This window comes from Eleutherodactylus coqui, chromosome 4, assembly GCF_035609145.1.
Source record: "Eleutherodactylus coqui strain aEleCoq1 chromosome 4, aEleCoq1.hap1, whole genome shotgun sequence".
NCBI lineage: Eukaryota > Metazoa > Chordata > Amphibia > Anura > Eleutherodactylidae > Eleutherodactylus > Eleutherodactylus coqui.
The window spans coordinates 286,631,624-286,651,313 of record NC_089840.1 but is presented as its reverse complement, the minus strand read 5'-3'; the positions used below and the strand labels follow the sequence as shown (position 1 = coordinate 286,651,313).

Here is a 19,690-nt window from a genome sequence, read left to right as displayed (position 1 = left end):
CATCTACAGTGTTAAATCGAAAAAAAATTTTTGTACATTTTACAACACAGTCACTATGTATTTGAAGTCCACTGTCTTCTCAGGAATGTCAGTCAGATTTGGAAGAAGAAGGGGGAAGTGAGATATCACTCTCTAACAACCACGCGCTCTTAGGCAGACCAGACTTCCTAACTAACTCTAACTACCTCTTCCTTTCAGTCCCTTGAACTTTGCTATTCATTTACTCAATCTTTTTCTCAGGGCAATAATATGCATTCACAGCACTCACCTCACAAATGGCCGGACAACATTCTCTTACAGATTCCAAAATTACCCAAAAACATACCGGCCTGTTGGGTTCTTTGCATGGATCAAAGCATGATTATAATGTTCCCTCCGTCTCCAGTGCAGATAGGCAAATCACAGCTGCAGAGAAAGACAGACAATTTGTAAGAAATAAAGTTTCTTACTTTTTCATTTGTAGAGCGCACTCTGTCTCTGTCTCCCAGGGGAGTGAAAAGCACTGATACTGGAGGAGATCAATGGACAGATATTGAAACAAACTCCTGGGGGGTTGATGACCCAGCTATGTTTTTCATTGTCTTGTTAAAAGTGCCATCACATTTTTATTTTTTTTGTCGACATAGCCATATGAGGGCTTGTTTTCTTAAGGATAAGTTGTATATTTAATGGCACCACTTTATTTTGTGGTTTTTTTTTTATTTTACATTGGATTTTTTTTCACTAAGCTGTTATTGAACATTTCTGAACACTTTGTTTTAATCTCTCAAGGTTGACTTGAAGATTTGATTAGTCAATTTCTAAAATAATCCAATGCATTATTTTAATGCAGTATACTATGTATATGCCGTAGCCTATTAGGCTTTGACAGTGCTGAGATCTGAAAGGCTGAGATAGCTGATGGATATGGAGGCTTTTGTTAGGCTTCCTGCTGCCATGGTAACCCATCATCATGATCACATCATGTGGTGCTGATGGGGGACACCCCTCTCCCTCTTACCCATTTACATGCAGCTTATAATTGCTATTGATTGAGGCATAGAAAAGATTATATGGTTGGGAATGGAGGTTTCTCTACTGTCAGCCATTACAGTAGGAGCCCGGCTGTGAGTAGACCACCAAACACCCAATTTGCACCTACTAGATTACAGGAGCTTTAAACCTGCACCATAAATTTACCATAGCATGGGTTTAAAGTACAGTACTAAATGCTGTATTATTACAGGATTGTGTATGATTTTGCATTGTCTTCTCTTTTTTCGATCCAGGATCCTCGGCTGATATTTTATATGCCAGGTGATTTTCCTGATTGACTCGACAAGGATGGAGAGGAACCGGGACGAGATGGCGGAGAGTATATTCACCCTCACCCTAGAGATACTCTTCCAGCTTACAGGAGAGGTGAGAGATTCTGGGGATGACGTCACGTTCCATCATTCTTATCTCTGTCAGTCTCTGGTCACATCTACGGCAGAGGATTTACTGCTGATTAGGTCATAAATGCTGGAAAATAATAGAGCCGGCTGGGCAGTTTTACTGGTAAAATGACAGATACCCAACAGATCTATTATAAGGCAATGGGGCTCTTGGGTGCTGCTGATGTCGGCCATATAATAGATCCGACACTCGATGAGTAGAACAAAGAAATTGATGAACACAGAGGTGAACAGAACCTTAATAACTAGAGATGAGCGAACGTACTCGTCCGAGCTTGATACTCGTTCGAATATTAGCGTGTTCGAGATGCTCGTTACTCGTAACGAGTACCACGCGATGTTCGGGTTACTTTCACTTTCATCTCTGAGACGTTAGCGCGCTTTTCTGGCCAATAGAAAGACAGGGAAGGCATTACAACTTCCCCCTGCGATGTTCAAGCCCTATACCACCCCCCTGCAGTGAGTGGCTGGCGAGATCAGGTGTCACCCGAGTATATAAATCGTCCCCTCCCGCGGCTCGCCACAGATGCGTTCTGACATAGAGGAGGGAAAGTGCTATCTTGTTGGAGCTGCTATAGGAAGAGCGTTAGGAGTTAGTGTAGGCTTCAAGAACCCCAACGGTCCTTCTTAGGGCCACATCTAACAGTGTACAGTAGTGTGGAGGCTGCTTTTTGCAGTGTTGTACATTTTTTTTTTTTGGTATATCGGCCGTGCAGAGCATTGCGCCCTGCAGTAATACTCCAGGGCCAGAAGCACTTAGGCAGGGAAAGAAGACATATTGATTGAATATAGGCAGTGGGCCTTTGCCAAAAAATTTGGGGAAAAAAATCTATCTGGGCTGCCTGTGATTGTCCTCAGTGTTCTGGGTCTGTGCTGGGTGTAGTAGTTCTCCAAATTCATACGCAGCCAGCTAAGTGTTACAGCAGGCTTGCGCAAAATTATTTCCTGGCTCTGTCTGGGCTGTGAAATCACCGCTGTATTGCAGTCCACAGTGCAACACTCTGCAGTTCTTTGACATACTCCAGGGCCAGAAGCGCCTAGGCAGGGACAGAAGACATATTTATTGAATATAGGCAGTGGGCCTTTGCAAAAAAATTTGGGGAAAAAAATCTATCTGGGCTGCCTGTCCTCAGTGTTCTGGGTCTGTGCTGGGTGTAGTAGTTCTCCAAATTCATACGCAGCCAGCTAAGTGTTACAGCAGGCTTGCGCAAAATTATTTCCTGGCGTTCCGTAAGCGAAGTCAGCCTCCAACCACAGGCCAATAAGCGGCACATTTAATTACAGCGTTCTGTTTCTGCACTACTGGTAATACACCATGCTGAGGGGTAGGGGTAGGCCTAGAGGATGTGGACGCGGGCAAGGACGCGGAGGCCAAGTCAGGGTGTGGGCACAGGCCGAGCCAGTGCGGTGGCCAGGGGTAGAGGCAGTGCCAGACCGAATAATCCACCAACTGTTTCCCAAAGCGCCCCCTCGCGCCATGCCACCCTGCAGAGGTCAAGGTGCTCTACGGTGTTGCAGTTTTTCACAGAGACGCCTGACGACCGACGAACAGTGGTGTGCAACCTTTGTCGCGCCAAGATCAGCTGGGGAGGCACCACCACCAGCATGCGCAGGCATATGATGGCCAAGCACCCCACAAGGTGGGACGAAGGCCGTTCACCGCCTCCGGTTGGCACCACTGCCTCTCCCCCTGTGCCCCAACCTGCCACTGAGATCCAACCCCCCTCTGAGGACACAGGCACTACCGTCTCCTGGCCTGCACCCACACCCTCACCTCCGCTGTCCTCGGCCCCATCCAGCAATGTCTCTCAGCGCAGCATCCAGACATGGCTAGCGCCACTGTTTGAGCGTGAGCGCAAGTACGCCGCCACGCACCCGCACGCTCAAGCGTTAAACGTGCACATTGCCAAATTGATCAGCCTGGAGATGCTGCCGTATAGGCTTGTGGAAACGGAGGCTTTCAAAAGCATGATGGCGGCGGCGGCGGCCCCGCGCTACTCGGTTCCCAGTCGCCACTACTTTTCCCGATGTGCCGTCCCAGGCCTGCACAACCATGTCTCCCGCAACATTGTACGCGCCCTCACCAACGCGGTTACTGCCAAGGTCCACTTAACAACAGACACGTGGACAAGCACAGGCGGGCAGGGCCACTATATCTCCCTGACGGCACATTGGGTGAATTTAGTGGAGGCTGGGACAGAGTCAGAGCCTGGGACCGCTCACGTCCTACCCACCCCCTGAATTGCGTGCCCCAGCTTGGTGGTGCTATCTTTGGCGGTGTATGCTTCCTGCACTAAACCACCCTCCTCCTACGCAACCTCTGTCTCGCAATCAAGATGTGTCAGCAGCAGCACGTCGCCAGCAGTCGGTGTCGTGCGGGATGGCAGCACAGCGGTGGGCAAGCGTCAGCAGGCCGTGCTGAAACTACTCAGCTTAGGAGAGAAGAGTCAGAAGGCCCACGAACTGCTGCAGGGTCTGACAGAGCAGACCGACCGCTGGCTTGCGCCGCTGAGCCTCCAACCGGGCATGGTCGTGTGTGACAACGGCCGTAACCTGGTGGCGGCTCTGCAGCTCGGCAGCCTCACGCACGTGCCATGCCTCGCCCATGTCTTTAATTTTGTGGTTCAGCGCTTTCTGAAAAGCTACCCACACTTGTCATACCTGCTCAGAAAGGTGCGCCAGCTCTGCGCACATTTCCGCAACTCCAAGACGGACGCTGCCACCCTGCGGACCCTGCAACATCGGTTTTATCTGCCAGTGCACCGATTGCTGTGCGACGTGCCCACACAGTGGAACTGTACGCTCCACATGTTGGCCAGGCTCTATGAGCAGCGTAGAGCTATTGTGGAATACCAACTCCAACATGGGCGGCGTAGTGGGAGTCAGCCTCCTCAATTATTTACAGAAGAGTGGGCCTGGTTGGCAGCCATCTGCCAGGTCCTTTGAAACTTTGAGGAGTCTACCCAGATGCTGAGCGGGGATGCTGCAATCATTAGCGTCACCATTCCTCTGCTATGCCTCTTGAGAAGTTCCCTGCAAAGCATAAAGGCAGACGCTTTGCAATCAGAAACGAAGGCGGGGGAAGAGACAGCTGTCGCTGGATAGTCAGAGCACCCTCATGTCTATATCTCAGCGCATTGAGGAGGAGGGGGAGGAGCATGAGGAGGAGGGGGAAGAGACAGCTTGGCCCACTGCTGAGGGTACACATGCTGCTTGCCTGTCATCCTTCCAGCGTGTATGGCCAGAGGAGGAGGAGGAGGAGGGGGAAGAGACAGCTTGGCCCACTGCTGAGGGTACAGATGCTGCTTGCCTGTCATCCTTTCAGCGTGTATGGCCAGAGGAGGAGGAGGAGGAGGAGGAGAAGGATCCTGAAAGTGATCTTCCGAGTGAGGACAGCCATGTGTTGCGTACAGGTACCCTGGCACACATGGCTGACTTCATGTTAGGATGCCTTTCTCGTGACCCTCGCGTTACACGCATTCTGGCCACTACGGATTACTGGGTGTACACACTGCTCGACCCACGGTATAAGGAGAGCCTTTCCACTCTCATTCCCGAAGAGGAAAGGGGTTCGAGAATGATGCTATACCACAGGGCGCTGGTGGACAAACTGATGGTAAACTTCCCATCCGACAGCGCTAGTGGCCGAAGGCGCATTTCCGCAGCCCAGGTAGCAGGGGAGGCGCAGAGATCAGGCAGCATGTACAGCGCAGGCAGGGGAACATTATCCAAGGCCTTTGCCAGCTTTATGGCTCCCCAGCAAGACTGTGTTACCGGTCCCCAGTCAAGGCTGAGTTGGCGGGAGCACTGTAAAAGGATGGTGAGGGAGTACGTAGCCGATCGCACGAACGTCCTCGGTGACGCCTCTGCCCCCTACAACTACTGGGTGTCGAATCTGGACACGTGGCTTTAACTCGCGCTGTATGCCCTGGAGGTGCTTGCTTGTCCTGCGGCTAGCGTCTTGTCAGAGACTGTGTTTAGTGTGGCTGGGGGAATCATCGCGGATAAGCGTACCCACCTGTCAACCGACAGTGCCGACAGGCTTACACTCATCAAGATGAACAAAGCCTGGATTTCCCCAGACTTCTCTTCTCCACCAGCGGACAGCAGCGATACCTAAACAATACGTAGGCTGCACCCGCGGATGGAAGCATCGTTCTCTATCACCATCCAAAACGGGGACCTTTTTGCTTCATCAATCTGTGTATAATATTCATCCTCCTCCTCCTGCTCCTCCTTCTGAAACCTGACGTAATCACGCCGAACGGGCAATTTTTCTTAGGCCCACAAGGCTCAGTCATATAATTTTTCTAAACAATTTTTATACGTTTCAATGCTCATTAAAGCGTTGAAACTTTCACCTCAACCAATTTTTATTTTTACTGGGCTGCCTCCTGGCCTAGTTACCAATTAAGCCACATTAACCAAAGCGATTAATGGGTTTCACCTGCCCTCTTGGTTGGGCATGGGCAATTTTTCTCAGGTACATTAGTACTGTTGGTACACCAATTTTTGGGGGCCCTCGCCTACAGTGTAATCCAATTAATTTTTAGCCCACCTGCATTACAGCTGACGTTACATCAGCTGTGTTGGGCACTGCAATGGGATATATTTATGTACTGCCAGTGGGTTCCAGGGAGCCACCCATGCTGTGGGTCCACAGGGAGTTGTAACTGCATGTGTCCACTTCTAGAGAACCCCAGTCTGACTGGGGCATGCAGTGTGGGCCGAAGCCCACCTGCATTAAACATGACATTACCTCAGCTGTGATGGGCAATGCAATGGGATATATTTATGTACCGCCGGTGGCTTCCTGGCACCCACCCATGCTGTGGGTCCACAGGGAGTTGTAACTGCATGTGTCCACTTCTAAAGAACCCCAGTCTGACTGGGGCATGCAGTGTGGGCCGAAGCCCACCTGCATTAAACATGACATTATTACCTTAGCTGTGATGGGCAATGCAATGGGATATATTTATGTATCGCCGGTGGCTTCCTGGCACCCACCCGTGCTGTGGGTCCACAGGGAGTTGTAACTGCATCTGTCCACTTCTAAAGAACCCCAGTCTGACTGGGGCATGCAGTGTGGGCCGAAGCCCACCTGCATTAAACATGACATTATTACCTCAGCTGTGATGGGCAATGCAATGGGATATATTTATGTACCGCCGGTGGCTTCCTGGCACCCACCCATGCTGTGGGTCCACAGGGAGTTGTAACTGCATGTGTCCACTTCTAAAGAACCCCAGTCTGACTGGGGCATGCAGTGTGGGCCGAAGCCCACCTGCATTAAACATGACATTATTACCTTAGCTGTGATGGGCAATGCAATGGGATATATTTATGTATCGCCGGTGGCTTCCTGGCACCCACCCGTGCTGTGGGTCCACAGGGAGTTGTAACTGCATCTGTCCACTTCTAAAGAACCCCAGTCTGACTGGGGCATGCAGTGTGGGCCGAAGCCCACCTGCATTAAACATGACATTATTACCTCAGCTGTGATGGGCAATGCAATGGGATATATTTATGTACCGCCGGTGGCTTCCTGGCACCCACCCATGCTGTCGGTCCACAGGGACTTCACAATAGGGAGTTGTACCTGCCTGTGTCTATGAATTAAAAAGCCCGGTCAGGTTGGGGCATGCAGTGTGGGCCGAAGCCCACCTGCATTTAATCTGACGTTAGCTCTGCTGTCCAGGGCACTGCAATGGGATACATTTATGTACAGCCGGTGGGTTCCAGGGAGCCACCCATGCTGTGGGTGCACACGGAATTCCCATTGCGGAGTTGTACCTGCCTGTGACTATTTATAAAAAACCGCGGTCTGACTGGGGCATGCAGACACCTTGACAGAATGAATAGTGTGTGGCACATAGGTTCCCCATTGCTATGCCCACGTGTGCAGCTCCAGATGGAGGTGGCACAGGATTGGATTTCTCATTGCTTATGTACAGCATTGTGGACTATTGCCCCGCCCCTTTTAAAGAGGGTCGCTGCCTAGCCGTGCCAACCCTCTGCAGTGTGTGCCTGCGGTTCCTCTGGTGTGCGCTGTGGACACTGAGTCGTGGGGGAGGGGGTTAGTCAGCATGTAACCCAGGAGAAGTGGCAGCGGAGTGTCATGCAGGCAGTGATTGTGCTTTGTTGGAGGTAGTGTGGTGCTTAGCTAAGGTATGCATTGCTAATGAGGGCTTTTCAGATGTAAAAGTTGTTGGGGGGGGGGCCCACTCTTGCCGCTATTGTGGCTTAATAGTGGGACCTGGGAACTTGAGATGCAGCCCAACATGTAGCCCCTCGCCTGCCCTATCCGTTGCTGTGTCGTTCCCATCACTTTCTTGAATTGCCCAGATTTTCACAAACGAAAACCTTAGCGAGCATCGGCGATATACAAAAATGCTCGGGTCGCCCATTGACTTCAATGGGGTTCGTTATTCGAAACGAACCCTCGAGCATCGCGAAAAGTTCGTCTCGAGTAACGAGCACCCGAGCATTCTGGTGCTCGCTCATCTCTATTAATAACACATGGATATAATAGAGACATGAAGGACTCTGTAAATGCCTGCAGTGATATTGATGGATGTATACCCCCATAAACAGGATTACATGGTAGTGAAGAAGACCTCTAATGATGGCTGTCAGGCCCCGGTGTCTGATGGATGGGGAAGACCTCTGAGCCCAATCACAGGGCCTCCACCTCACCCCCTGATACTGGAGGAGATCAATGAGCAGAAGATCCTAGAACTCACCAACAAGATGATTGAGCTGCTGACTGGAGAGGTGATGCTGCTGGGAATGCTGGGACATTATACAGTAACGCTATGGCGGTATAACGTGTCTGGGTGATGACGGTATCATTGTGTTGTCAGGTTCCTATAAGGTGTCAGGACGTCACTGTTTATTTCTCTATGGAGGAGTGGGAGTATTTAGAAGGACACAAGGATCTGTACAAGGACGTCATGATGGAGGACCACCAGCTCCTCCCACCACCAGGTAATAAACAGGACTAAATCCACATGGCCTTTATTATTTGTATGTAGAGAATGAATTTAGTGGCTGTCTGTGTTTTCTGCAGGTAGATCCAGTAAGAGAACAGCAGCGGAGAGATGTCCCCGGCCTCTTCTTCCACAGGATGATCAGGTAGATGGAAAGAAGGTCTCATGAAATCTCCCCTCTGGTCTGTAGGACGGCTGGGAAGGTCTTGTGTTCAGTCTTATTATATGATTGATACTTGTGTAATGAGAAAGCTGGAGATGGCAGGATTACAGCCGACCGCAGACATTAGATCTCCACATCTTATCACTATTTTCTGGTTCTGGAGACTTCTGGTTGGAATAAAGAAGCAACAGGTTGAAGTTATACAGGAGACCTGCAGCTATTTGGCCCAGATCACTACTGCTGTCATGTCATTCCGGCTCCTCCTACTAATTAATGACCTTTTCTGGCCATATAAAACCTTCCACACGACTTCTCCAACTGTGTGATGACTTTTACAATATTTATTTCACAGCTGGTGAATCCGGATGAAGATCCGATCCCTATTGATGCTACAGAGACACATGTGAGGGGGGATCAGCCGTGTAAAGAGGAGATCCCTACAGATGACCCCCCAGGTGAGATTACATGTAGAGAAGATAAAGTGTAGATTCCAGCAGTACAACAGAAATAGATCCAACTTTTTGGAAAGCCATATAAGTGCACACTCAGTAGTAGATCCTGACTTCCTGGATCCCTCAAGACAATACGAAAAGCAAGTAACAGAGCAGCACAAAGAGATTTTCAATAAAAGATGTTCAGCATCCTAAGATGCCTTCTTTATTTCTTCTCCATAAAAGCAGTGATGTTTCCGCCATGGTGCGGTCTTTGTCCTACAATGTGGAAGTACTCGGTTTCAATGGAGATGAAAAATACAGAAAGCTTTGGTCCATTAGATTGGTTGTCAGATTAGGTGCTCCATTAAATATTGTGACAACTATTGTTGGGAAATGCTTTTAGAAATTCAATTTGTATGAATATGCAATATAGAAATATAACAAAATATATATAATTGTTATTTTATATTCAAAAATATTAGAATCTGTTTTATTCTCGGCAGATGACGATGCCAGGAGTTCAGAGGGACATCTGATATCAACAGATTGTAAAGTGGAACATAATGATATCATTCAAGATACATATGTAGAGCCTGCCACTATCCCAGATATACCCTCAGTCCCTCACAGCAACGACCTATCATCTGATCCCTCTAAACAGCTTCCATCTTCTGATTCATCACAGACTAGTAAGCAACACAAAATTTACAGAAGAGATGTTGAACATGAAGGAGTTGACACAAGAAAAAAGCCATATTTATGTTCAGAATTTGGGAAAAGATTTCCCCAGAAATCAAATAATATTAGACATCAGAGAACTCAAATGGTGGAGAAGCCATTTTCATGTGCAGAATGTGGGAAATGTTTTACCCAGAAATCATATCTTAGTAAACATACAAGAATTCACACAGGAGAGAAACCATTTTCATGTTCGGAATGTGGGAAATGTTTTACCGAGAAATCAGCTCTTCTTAGACATCAGAGCACTCACACTGGAGAGAAGCCATTTTTATGTTCTGAATGTGGGAAATGTTTTACGCAGAAAGCACATCTTGTTAATCATCGGAGAATTCACACAGGGGAGAAGCCATTTTCATGTTCAGAATGTGGGAAAAGTTTTACCAGGAAATCAGATTTCGTTAACCATCAGAGAAGTCACACGGGGGAGAAGTTATTTTCATGTTTAGAATGTGAGACATGTTTTACCCAGAAAAGATATCTTGATAACTATCAGAGATTTCACACAGGGGAGAAGCCATTTTCATGTTCAGAATGTGAGGCCTCTTTTACTCAGAAAAGATATCTTGATAACTATCAGAGATTTCACACAGGGGAGAAGCCATTTTCATGTCTTGAATGTGGGAAAAGTTTTACCAGGAAATCAAATTTCGTTAAGCATCAGAGAATTCACACGGGGGAGAAACCATTTTCATGTTTAGAATGTGAGGCATGTTTTACCCAGAAAAGATACCTTGTTAACCATCAGAGAACTCACACAGGGGAGAAGCCATATTCATGTCCTGAATGTGGGAAAAGGTTTACTCAGAAATCAGATCTTGTTAGACATCAGAGAACTCACACGGGAGAGAAGCCATTTTCATGTTCAGAATATAAGAAATGTTTTACCGATAAAAAATATCTTGTTGAACATCAGAGAAATCACATGGGGGAGAAGCCATATTAATATTTTGAATTTCAGCCACATTTTCTTAACCATCAAATAATTCATCAGAGAAGAAGCAATTTTTTGTTATTGTTTTAGCTATTCTTTTTAATTAATAATAATGACAATAATCTTTATTTATATAGCGCCAACATATTCTGCAGTGCTTACAATACAGGGGAAATAACACAGAACAACGGTTACATGAAGTAATCAATTAGTGAAAACAGTAGGGGTGAGGGTCCTGCTCCAATGAGCTTACATACTGCAAGTAATGGGGTGATACAGAATGTAAAGGGGCTGGAGATGTGCACTGTATGGCGAGGTGGAGAGTGAGGGATACTATACACACAATGGTCAGGCCGTATAGTGGCGGAATTAGGATGACTGCAGGTTCTGGTTGATTACGGTTAGCAGGGATTGTAGTCTGTGGGACAGGGAACATGTTAGCAGGTGGAGTACTGAGGTCTTTGGTTTAGGGGATATGGTATGCCTCCCTGAAGAGGTGTGTTTTTAGAGCACGCCTGAAGTTTAGTGTGTCAGTGATTGCCCGGATATTTTTTGGTAGCGCGTTCCAGAGGACTGGTGCTGCTCTTGAGAAGTCTTGGAGGCGGGAATGAGAGGTGCAAATTAGAGGGGCACTCAGTCTGATTTCATTAGCAGAGCAAAGATTCGGGGGGGAGCTCTCTCTCTCTCTTTCACCCCCGGTGCCCCCCGAATCTTTTCGCCCGATTAGGCAGTTACTCGAAAAAAGCGATGCTCAATCGAGTAATTGCTCTAAACGAACACATTCGCTCATCTCTAGTCCTGGCACTTTTAAATGAATTAATTCCACAGTGGGGGTTGGGGGGACAGCCTGGAGCCTCTAATGCTTATTTGCAGCCTGAACATTTTTAATCCAAATTTAATAAAAATATGAACCTAAACAGAAACGTATCTGACTTGAATAAATTGTGTGTCCCACTGCCCCCCATCTTCGCGCACACTCCATATCATTACTATACAACCTGATTATCAGTTTCTCTTCCTAAGAACTCCCTTATTACTGTTCTTCCTAGGAGGAGCTTGGGATGATACTTGATGAATCACAATAGACCAAATGTTATCAGTTTGCACATAGACCCCTTATTGCTAAAAAAGCACGTGAAACCTCCTTCAAAATTGTCTTCCGGTAGAGAGTGACTTCCGTACTGCGCCATTGGTGCAGAAAAGTCCCAGGCACATGTTAGAGATGTGGGGTGGAAAGGGAGAGAATGACACAATAAGTTGAAGTTGTCCACCAGCTCATGGATTTTGGTCCTAGGTCTTGATGCTCGAGATGACAGGGACTAATATTGCTAAATCCTCTGAAGCAACCCTTCTGTTTATGATCCCCACAACTCACAGTAGTTACAAAAGATCTGTGGTGAGCTTTTTGCTCCAACCAGCCAAGAACGTCCTCCCACGTAACTGAAAAAGTTAGGATTTCCCATCTTTGGGAGAGTGATTTGCTGAAATTTCTGTTCTCAACAGAATGGAAGACCTTATAGCTTCCAAACCAACTGGTAGGGAGAGATATTACCGGATATGGAGGGCCTGGATAGAATTTCAGCAGACTATCACACAAAGAACTAGGTGGCCTGGGCTATCTACTCTGGGTGTCCCCTATATCCTTCAGTCTTGTGTCCTGCTCCACCAGGAACGGTCTAGGGAATCGGATGCTCAGCACCTGCAAGAAAAAATGATACCTACTGCTGTCTGTATTGTCCTTACTTTTTCCTTTTCCCAGTTCCATTGTCTTCTATTCCTATTCCCATGTTCATCTCTAAAAATGTGTTTGGAATGTTCTTTCTTTTCTTGTTTTGTAAATTCTGTTTTTATTAAATTACATACATATAACAGATTGATTTCCATGCAAAAATCAAATTATACAAAAGCTTGAGTGTAACATCATAAATAAAACCTAACTTGAATTTGAATAAGGGAGGGAAGCGGGGGAAATAGCATGAGGGGGTAAAGGTCTGAAGTATGGGAGTAAGGTTGAGATAGAAGACCTCCTGGGAGGGGTATGACCTTGAAAAATAAATACATAGTGTTTATTGGTTAGAGACGTGAGATATTTCACATCCGAAAGAACAAACCGTTTAAAACAGTTTGGACCATGGGTCCCGGGTATGCCTAAATATTTCATGAGTTCTGTTAGCCCAACTTGTTAGCACCTCAAATCTTCAGATTTTGTTTACTTTTGCAATCCATTGGTTAAATGTATGTGTTGAGGATTGCATCCACATAAAAAATGATTAAAATGTTGCCACTAAGATCATGTGTGTAATGAGGTTAGACTCATGAGGGCCTGTAGGCTGTAGAGGGTTTGGACAAGAACACATACTCTGAAGAGAGACTAAAGGGGCTGTTGGTTATGCAACATATAGCTTTTTCTATCTGATTCCAAAAAGGGCGCAGGATCGGGCAGTGCCACCAAAAATGCATTAGAGGAGTGCGATTTTACTGCTAGTGTGGCATTGTGCCATGATAATGCATTCCAGATCAGTTTGGGTTCGGGTTGATGAAGAACGTTCATTGAATTTGGCGAACAGTTTTGATAGGTGGAGCAATTGTAAGGGTTGTAAGGGTTGTAAAGGGGGGCAAGTTGTTTGAGAGAGTAAGCTTTCTGTTAGCTGTTTATTCTTTGGTACAAATATCAAATATTGAAAGGTCTTTAAGCAATAGCCAAATTTGCTTTTGTGTGGATATTTCCAAAGTGTCAAAAATCAGACTCATGGGAATTGTGGGCGATAGGTGGGGAGCCAGGGGAGGATCAAAAGAGAGCTTCGTATAAATTTGGGGTGATACGTACGATAAATCTCTTAGGAAGTTCATTCCATAGGAGGCCTGAACTAAGGCCACTCTCACACAAGCTGACAGCAAAGCGCCACGATTTCGATTGCAGCACTTTGCCACAATATTACTTCCATCCACACCCGGCTCGCACTATTGTTCATAAGTGGACAAGCCTTGTTGCTTTGGACACTGGTAATTGGGTATCCGTTATCTACTCTGGAGTTGGATAAGGGATGGTGGCGCTTCATTTGGAATGCTGCCCCTCCTGTCATAACTGTCAATCCGAAACAAGTGACAGTATCCGTTGGTTACTAGACCGAGTTTATTTAGTACCCCATACACTTTGACTTTATGTTGTTTGTCCTTGAAGCCTTTCATTTTAATTTTAATAATAGTAAAAGTTACATTTTTAAGGAGTCAAGTCAGCGAAGGCGTTCTAAACTTTTTTTTGATTCCCCTGCTTCTGTGATGAACTATCCCATATTCAGATAGCATTGACAACGGGTTTAGTTATAAATTACAATATTAAGTATGGCGAGAGCGGTTTTGATTTTGATTATAATAGGACTGGGTTGGATCCTGAGCCCATCTGCCCTTTGGTCTGTATCTTTGTCGTAAAGAGTGACAACATTTTTGTCATACAGGTTGTCAAAGTTTTTATTTTTTTATCTGTATCCCAAAGTATTCAATGTGGGAATCCGGCCATTGGAACTGAGAAGAGGATTGTAATTTCTTTGTGATATCTGAGGGAGGGTTATGAAATGTTCTGTATTTTCTGTACATTGTTTGGGAAAACTGAATAAACTTTTAATTGGAAGAAAAAGGTTTTGGTCAGAAATCATTGCGCTACATGATAGACTTACTGGGCTTGATTTCCACTATTACCCTCTATTGGTCTTCTCTCCATTGTACTGGAGCCGTTCTCCATGCCAAGAAAGGTCTTTTCAGATTTTTCATGACTGCTGGGACTATTATACCAAAGCATTGGAAAGCCTCTATGATGCCGTCCATGAATAAATGGGTGATGAAGGTTAACCCCTTATTGATCAGCCCATTGTGTTTTTTTGTCCCGCTAAAGTGGGCTTTAATCCCTGAGGACATAAAAACATGCTTCCTGCAGGGACTAAAGCCATGTGGGCTATGGACATGACTGGTGCTCGGAGGTAGTTGACAACATGGAGCTGTCATCCCAGGCCCCATTCCCCCGTTCCCGGCAATGCAATCAGTGTTATCGCATTAAAATGCAAAAAACATTTTAAAAAAAAGTAAAAGTTTCATCTGCTCTCATGGATCATATCCGTGAGGGGATATGAAAATTACATAACTAAGGTCCTGAGATTTGTCCCCCGATGTAATCTTTATCCATGGACCTTAGCTTAGTTTTTGGAAAGAAATCATTGCACTACATGATATTGGTCTTCTCTCCATTGTACTGGAGCCGCTCTCCATGCCAAGAAAGGCCTTTGCAGATTTTTCATGACTGCTGCTGGGACCATTATACCAAAGCCTTGGAGATCCTCTATCATGCCGCCCATGAATAAATGGGTGATGAAGGCTTATCATTTAAAGGGGTTGTACCAGAATATCAAATTCTCTTCTATCCACACGGTCTGGAGAGCATGGTCTTGGATCTGGAAAATGGGATACCCATGTACAATTCTCCTGTCACTGTGGGGGTCTTTTCTGCCCGCCGCAGTGACATGAACCTGACTGGAGTACTGGCTAAACTTGCGCAGTGAGCACTACATTAATTTCAATGGGAGTGAAGGAAATAACCAAATGGGAGCGCTGCTCTGGTACTCGGATGGCCCATTGAAAATAAACAAAGTACTGGTGCGCTTGCACAACCAGCCCCCATTCAGTCTTTCCCTCATTGCATGGGGTGCAGTAAACCAACAGTGAAGATAATGGGGACACGGGACCCCCCTTTCTTAAAATCAGTGGGGGTGTCAATGGTGAGACCCCCACCAATCAGTGCATGTCTCCTAACCTATGGATAGGGAATAATATTATGGTACAACCCTTTTGAGGCCTCATGGTCGTGGCGAATTCCACTAGTGGAGTATTTCACCAGCACCACGGCTCAAATGCATCAATCCTCCTTCTATCAGCCTTTTTTGCAGTCCAACTTTCCTATCCATACATAGCTATGGGGAAAACAGTGGATTGCACTATCCTGCGTTTAGTTGCTATACCGATATTAGTACTTTGCCAGATTTTGTCCATGTTTGGCATTGCGCTTCACTCCAATGCTATCCTACGTTTTCTCTCTGGCATAGATTCTCCAGCCTGGTAATTTTTGAGCCAAGGAAGATGAAGTCTCGCATGCATTCTATGACCTCATTGTTGATTTAGATTTAAATGTGGCCATTTTTTGCAGTTGTCACAATTTTAGTCTTCTTTAAATTCAGTTTTTTTTTCACTTTTACTTTTACTCTTACATATCAGCAGCTTCAGACCGGCTTCTGTCTCTGCAAGTAGAGTTGTGTTATCCTCATAATGGAGATTGTTGATGTTTCTTCCACCTATTTTAATCGCAATTTTTAACTCGTTTTGGTCCATTTTACACATGATCACTTCCACATATAGTTTAAACAAGTTGGGTGAGAGGATGCAATCCTTTGCCCATCCTAAACCAATCTGTTTCTCGATACTGTGTTCTCACAGTGGCTTGTTGATTGGTATAAGTGATTTTATTAGCTTGACTACATGTGCCAATACACACAGCTTTTGAAGGGTCTGCCATAGCTTGTTATGGTTGATGCAGTCAAAGGTCTTCATATAGTCGATAAAGAAATTAGAACAGTTCCATTTTTTTTTGTTTTTTGCAGATTTTTATTTTAAAACCATTTTCTTTCTATAACACAGCAGGATTTAGCAGAGAAACCGAACTCAGAATGTATTACCCAGATTCTGCAGTTTTTATTTTAAAAAAAGCCCATATTTGGATATAAGCTGCTATTTGGGCACATGGCAGGGCTTAGAAGGGAAGGAGCGCTATTTCACTTTTTGAATGCAAATTTTGCTGGAAAAAGTTTTAGATCTCATGTAGTGTGTGCAGCCCCTGAGGTACCAGTACATTTGAAACCCCAAGAATTGACCCAATTTTAGAAACTAGACCCCTCAGGGAATTTATTAAGGGGTGTTAGTGAATGTTTTGAACCCACAGGTGTTTTGGAAATGTTTTTAACGATTTGAGTTAAAAACCAAAAATTTCTATCTTTCCAATAATATTTAGGTTTAGCCTGAGATTTTTATTTTTTGCCATGGGCAAAAAGAAAACAAAAGCACCCCACGATGTGTTACCCAATTGCTCCCGTACACAAAAATGCCCCACATGTGGACACAAACTGTTCTTTGGGTGCATGGCCGAGCTCAGCAGGGAAGGACCAACATGTGGCTTGATATACAAGATGTGCTGAGTACATCAGAGTTAATCATATAACAGTGTTTCAATGCAGTAACACAATTAAAATTCTAGGAACGTGTGTTTAATATGAAACAATCTTTTATGCACAGACCGGGTTGTGTTGGGCACGTTTCACAATGATATATGGTAATTTTCTTTATCCCTCATGTAACAGACTGCAGTTTTTTGGGGGTCCTTCCCTTCTTACCAGTGGAGGAAATTTCACTAGGAAAGTGTTGCTCTAGCACTATACGTGTGACCTCGCTTCCAGAATTACTGCCCCCCCACCTCCTGGTTCCCAAATATTAGTGCCTTGATGACTTCCTCCTGAAATTTAAGAAAGGTGCCCCTCTGGCCTACACATCGATGTAGCAAGTAGGCATTATACAGTGCCACCTGCATGATATGCATGGTCAGTTTTTTTTATACCACACCCTTGCTTTCTGCATGGCCTCGGTACTTGATCTGACAGGACAACATCTCCCATTTTGGTATCCATTTTGGGGTGAACGTCTTGATTCATTCCTATGTACACGTAATTTTTTCCTTCTGCTTGGCTTAGATTCATTCAAATACTGTGGGGTCAAAATACGCAGTACACCCCTAGATGAATTTGGTAAGGGGTCTAGTTTTCAAAATGGGGTCATTTGTGGGGGTTCTCTATCGTTTTGGCCGCTCAATGGCTCTACAAGTGGGCAATGGGGCCTGGAATTTATTCCGTTGTGCTCTGAAATCCAACGGGTGCTCCTACTATTATAGGCCTAGCCATGTGTCCTGTAAGTAGATTAGGGCCACAATGGGTATGTTTCTGAACACGGGACAAATGGGGGTATCCATTTTGGGGTGAACGTCTTCATTCCTATGTACACTGTACAAAAAAAAACTGTTTTTAAATTGACACAATTGCCAAAAAAATTAAAATCATAATTTTTTCCTTCTGCTTGGCTTAGATTCATTCAAAAACTGTGAAGTCAAAAAAGTCATCGTACCCCTAGATAAATTCGTTAAGGGGTCCACTTTTCAAAATGGGGTCACTTGTGGGGGTTCTCTATCGTTTTGGTCACTCAATGGCTCTACAAGAGGGCAATGGGGACTAAATCTCCTTCAAGCAAAATTTCTGTTCCGGAAGCCACCGGTTGCTCCTTTCATTTTGGGCCCCATTGTGCATACAGACGTAATACTAGGGCCACAATGGGTATGTTTCTGAGCACGGGACAAACAGAGGTATCCATTCTGGGGTGCAAATCCTAATTTTCATGTGTACTATAGAAAAAAAGTCCTGTCTTTAAAATGACATATTTGCAAAAATATGAAATTTTAGTTTTTCACTTCTAAATTGCATTGACGCCTAAAAAAAACTGTGGGGTTAAAATACTCATGACACCCCTCAGTGAATACGTTAAAGGGTGTAGTTTTAAAAATGGGGTCATTTGTGGGGGTATCTATTATTCTGACACTCATGAGCCTTTCCAATCTTGGTTTGGTGTAGGAAAACAAAGTGTTCCTCAAAATGCTGAAAAGTAATGTTAAATTTGTACGTCTCCTAAATGGTTAAGAAAACGAAAGTTTTTCCAATGTGCGCCCAAAATAAAGTAAACGGATGGAAATATATATCTAGCAAAAATTTCTATATTATGTTTGCACATATTTGAGATGTTGCAGTTGGAAATGTGAAAAAAATGAGGATTTTGGCGCTTTTAATCAATAAACAAATTCTATCAGTCTTTTTTTTCCGCCTAAATGAAGCACAACATGTGGCGAAAAAACAATGTCAGAATCACTTGGATATGCAAAACCTTTCTGGTGTTTTTCCATGTAAAAGTGACACATGTCAGATTTGCAAAATTTGGCCTGGTCATTAAGGCGCAAACAGGCTTGGTCACTAAGGGGTTAATGAACATTATAGGGTGCATTAAAATAAACCACAACACACAAACCTCGTATGTCACTGGGAACAAAAACCCCAATAATGACTGGTAGTTAAAGGGTTAAACCATTTTCCGTTGTACAACACCCAGTATGGAACTAAAAATAATAATACGGCCCCTACATGTACATTACACGCTCGGCTCCGCTCCTCCGTCTCGCACACGCTCGGCTCCGCTCCGCCGTCTCACACACGCTCGGCTCCGCTCCGCCGTCTCACACACGCTCGGCTCCGCTCCGCCGTCTCGCACACGCTCGGCTCCGCTCCGCCGTCTCGCACACGCTCGGCTCCGCTCCTCCGTCTCGCACACGCTCGGCTCCGCTCCTCCGTCTCGCACACGCTCGGCTCCGCTCCGCCGTCTCACACACGCTCGGCTCCGCTCCTCCGTCTCACACACGCTCGGCTCCGCTCCTCCGTCTCGCACACGCTCGGCTCCGCTCCCCCGTCTCGCACGCGCTCGGCTCCGCTCCCCCGTCTCGCACGCGCTCGGCTCCGCTCCTCCATCTCACACACGCTCTGCTCCGCTCCCCCGTCTCACACACACACGCTCGGCTCGGCTCCGCTCCTCCGTCTCGCACACGCTCGGCTCCGCTCCCCCGTATCACACACGCTCGGCTCCGCTCCTCCGTCTCGCACACGCTCGGCTCCGCTCCCCCGTATCACACACGCTCGGCTCCGCTCCTCCGTCTCACACGCGCTCGGCTCCGCTCCCCCGTATCACACACGCTCGGCTCCGCTCCCCCGTATCACACACGCTCGGCTCCGCTCCTCCGTCTCGCACACGCTCGGCTCCGCTCCCCCGTATCACACACGCTCGGCTCCGCTCCTCCGTCTCACACACGCTCGGCT

The 19,690-nt window shown here is 46.0% G+C and overlaps 1 protein-coding gene across 1 annotated transcript in view; it reads left to right on the top strand.

The window, feature by feature from the left end:
- Window positions 1-8,827: 8,827 nt before the first annotated feature.
- LOC136626747 (uncharacterized) overlaps window positions 8,828-19,690 on the top strand; it is a 259,097-nt gene continuing 248,234 nt past the window's right edge. Inside the window, exon 1 of the mRNA XM_066601753.1 lies at window positions 8,828-9,043. Coding sequence (XP_066457850.1) covers window positions 8,914-9,043 — 130 coding nt within the window. The 5' untranslated portion in view covers window positions 8,828-8,913. The remainder of the gene's footprint in view (window positions 9,044-19,690) is intronic.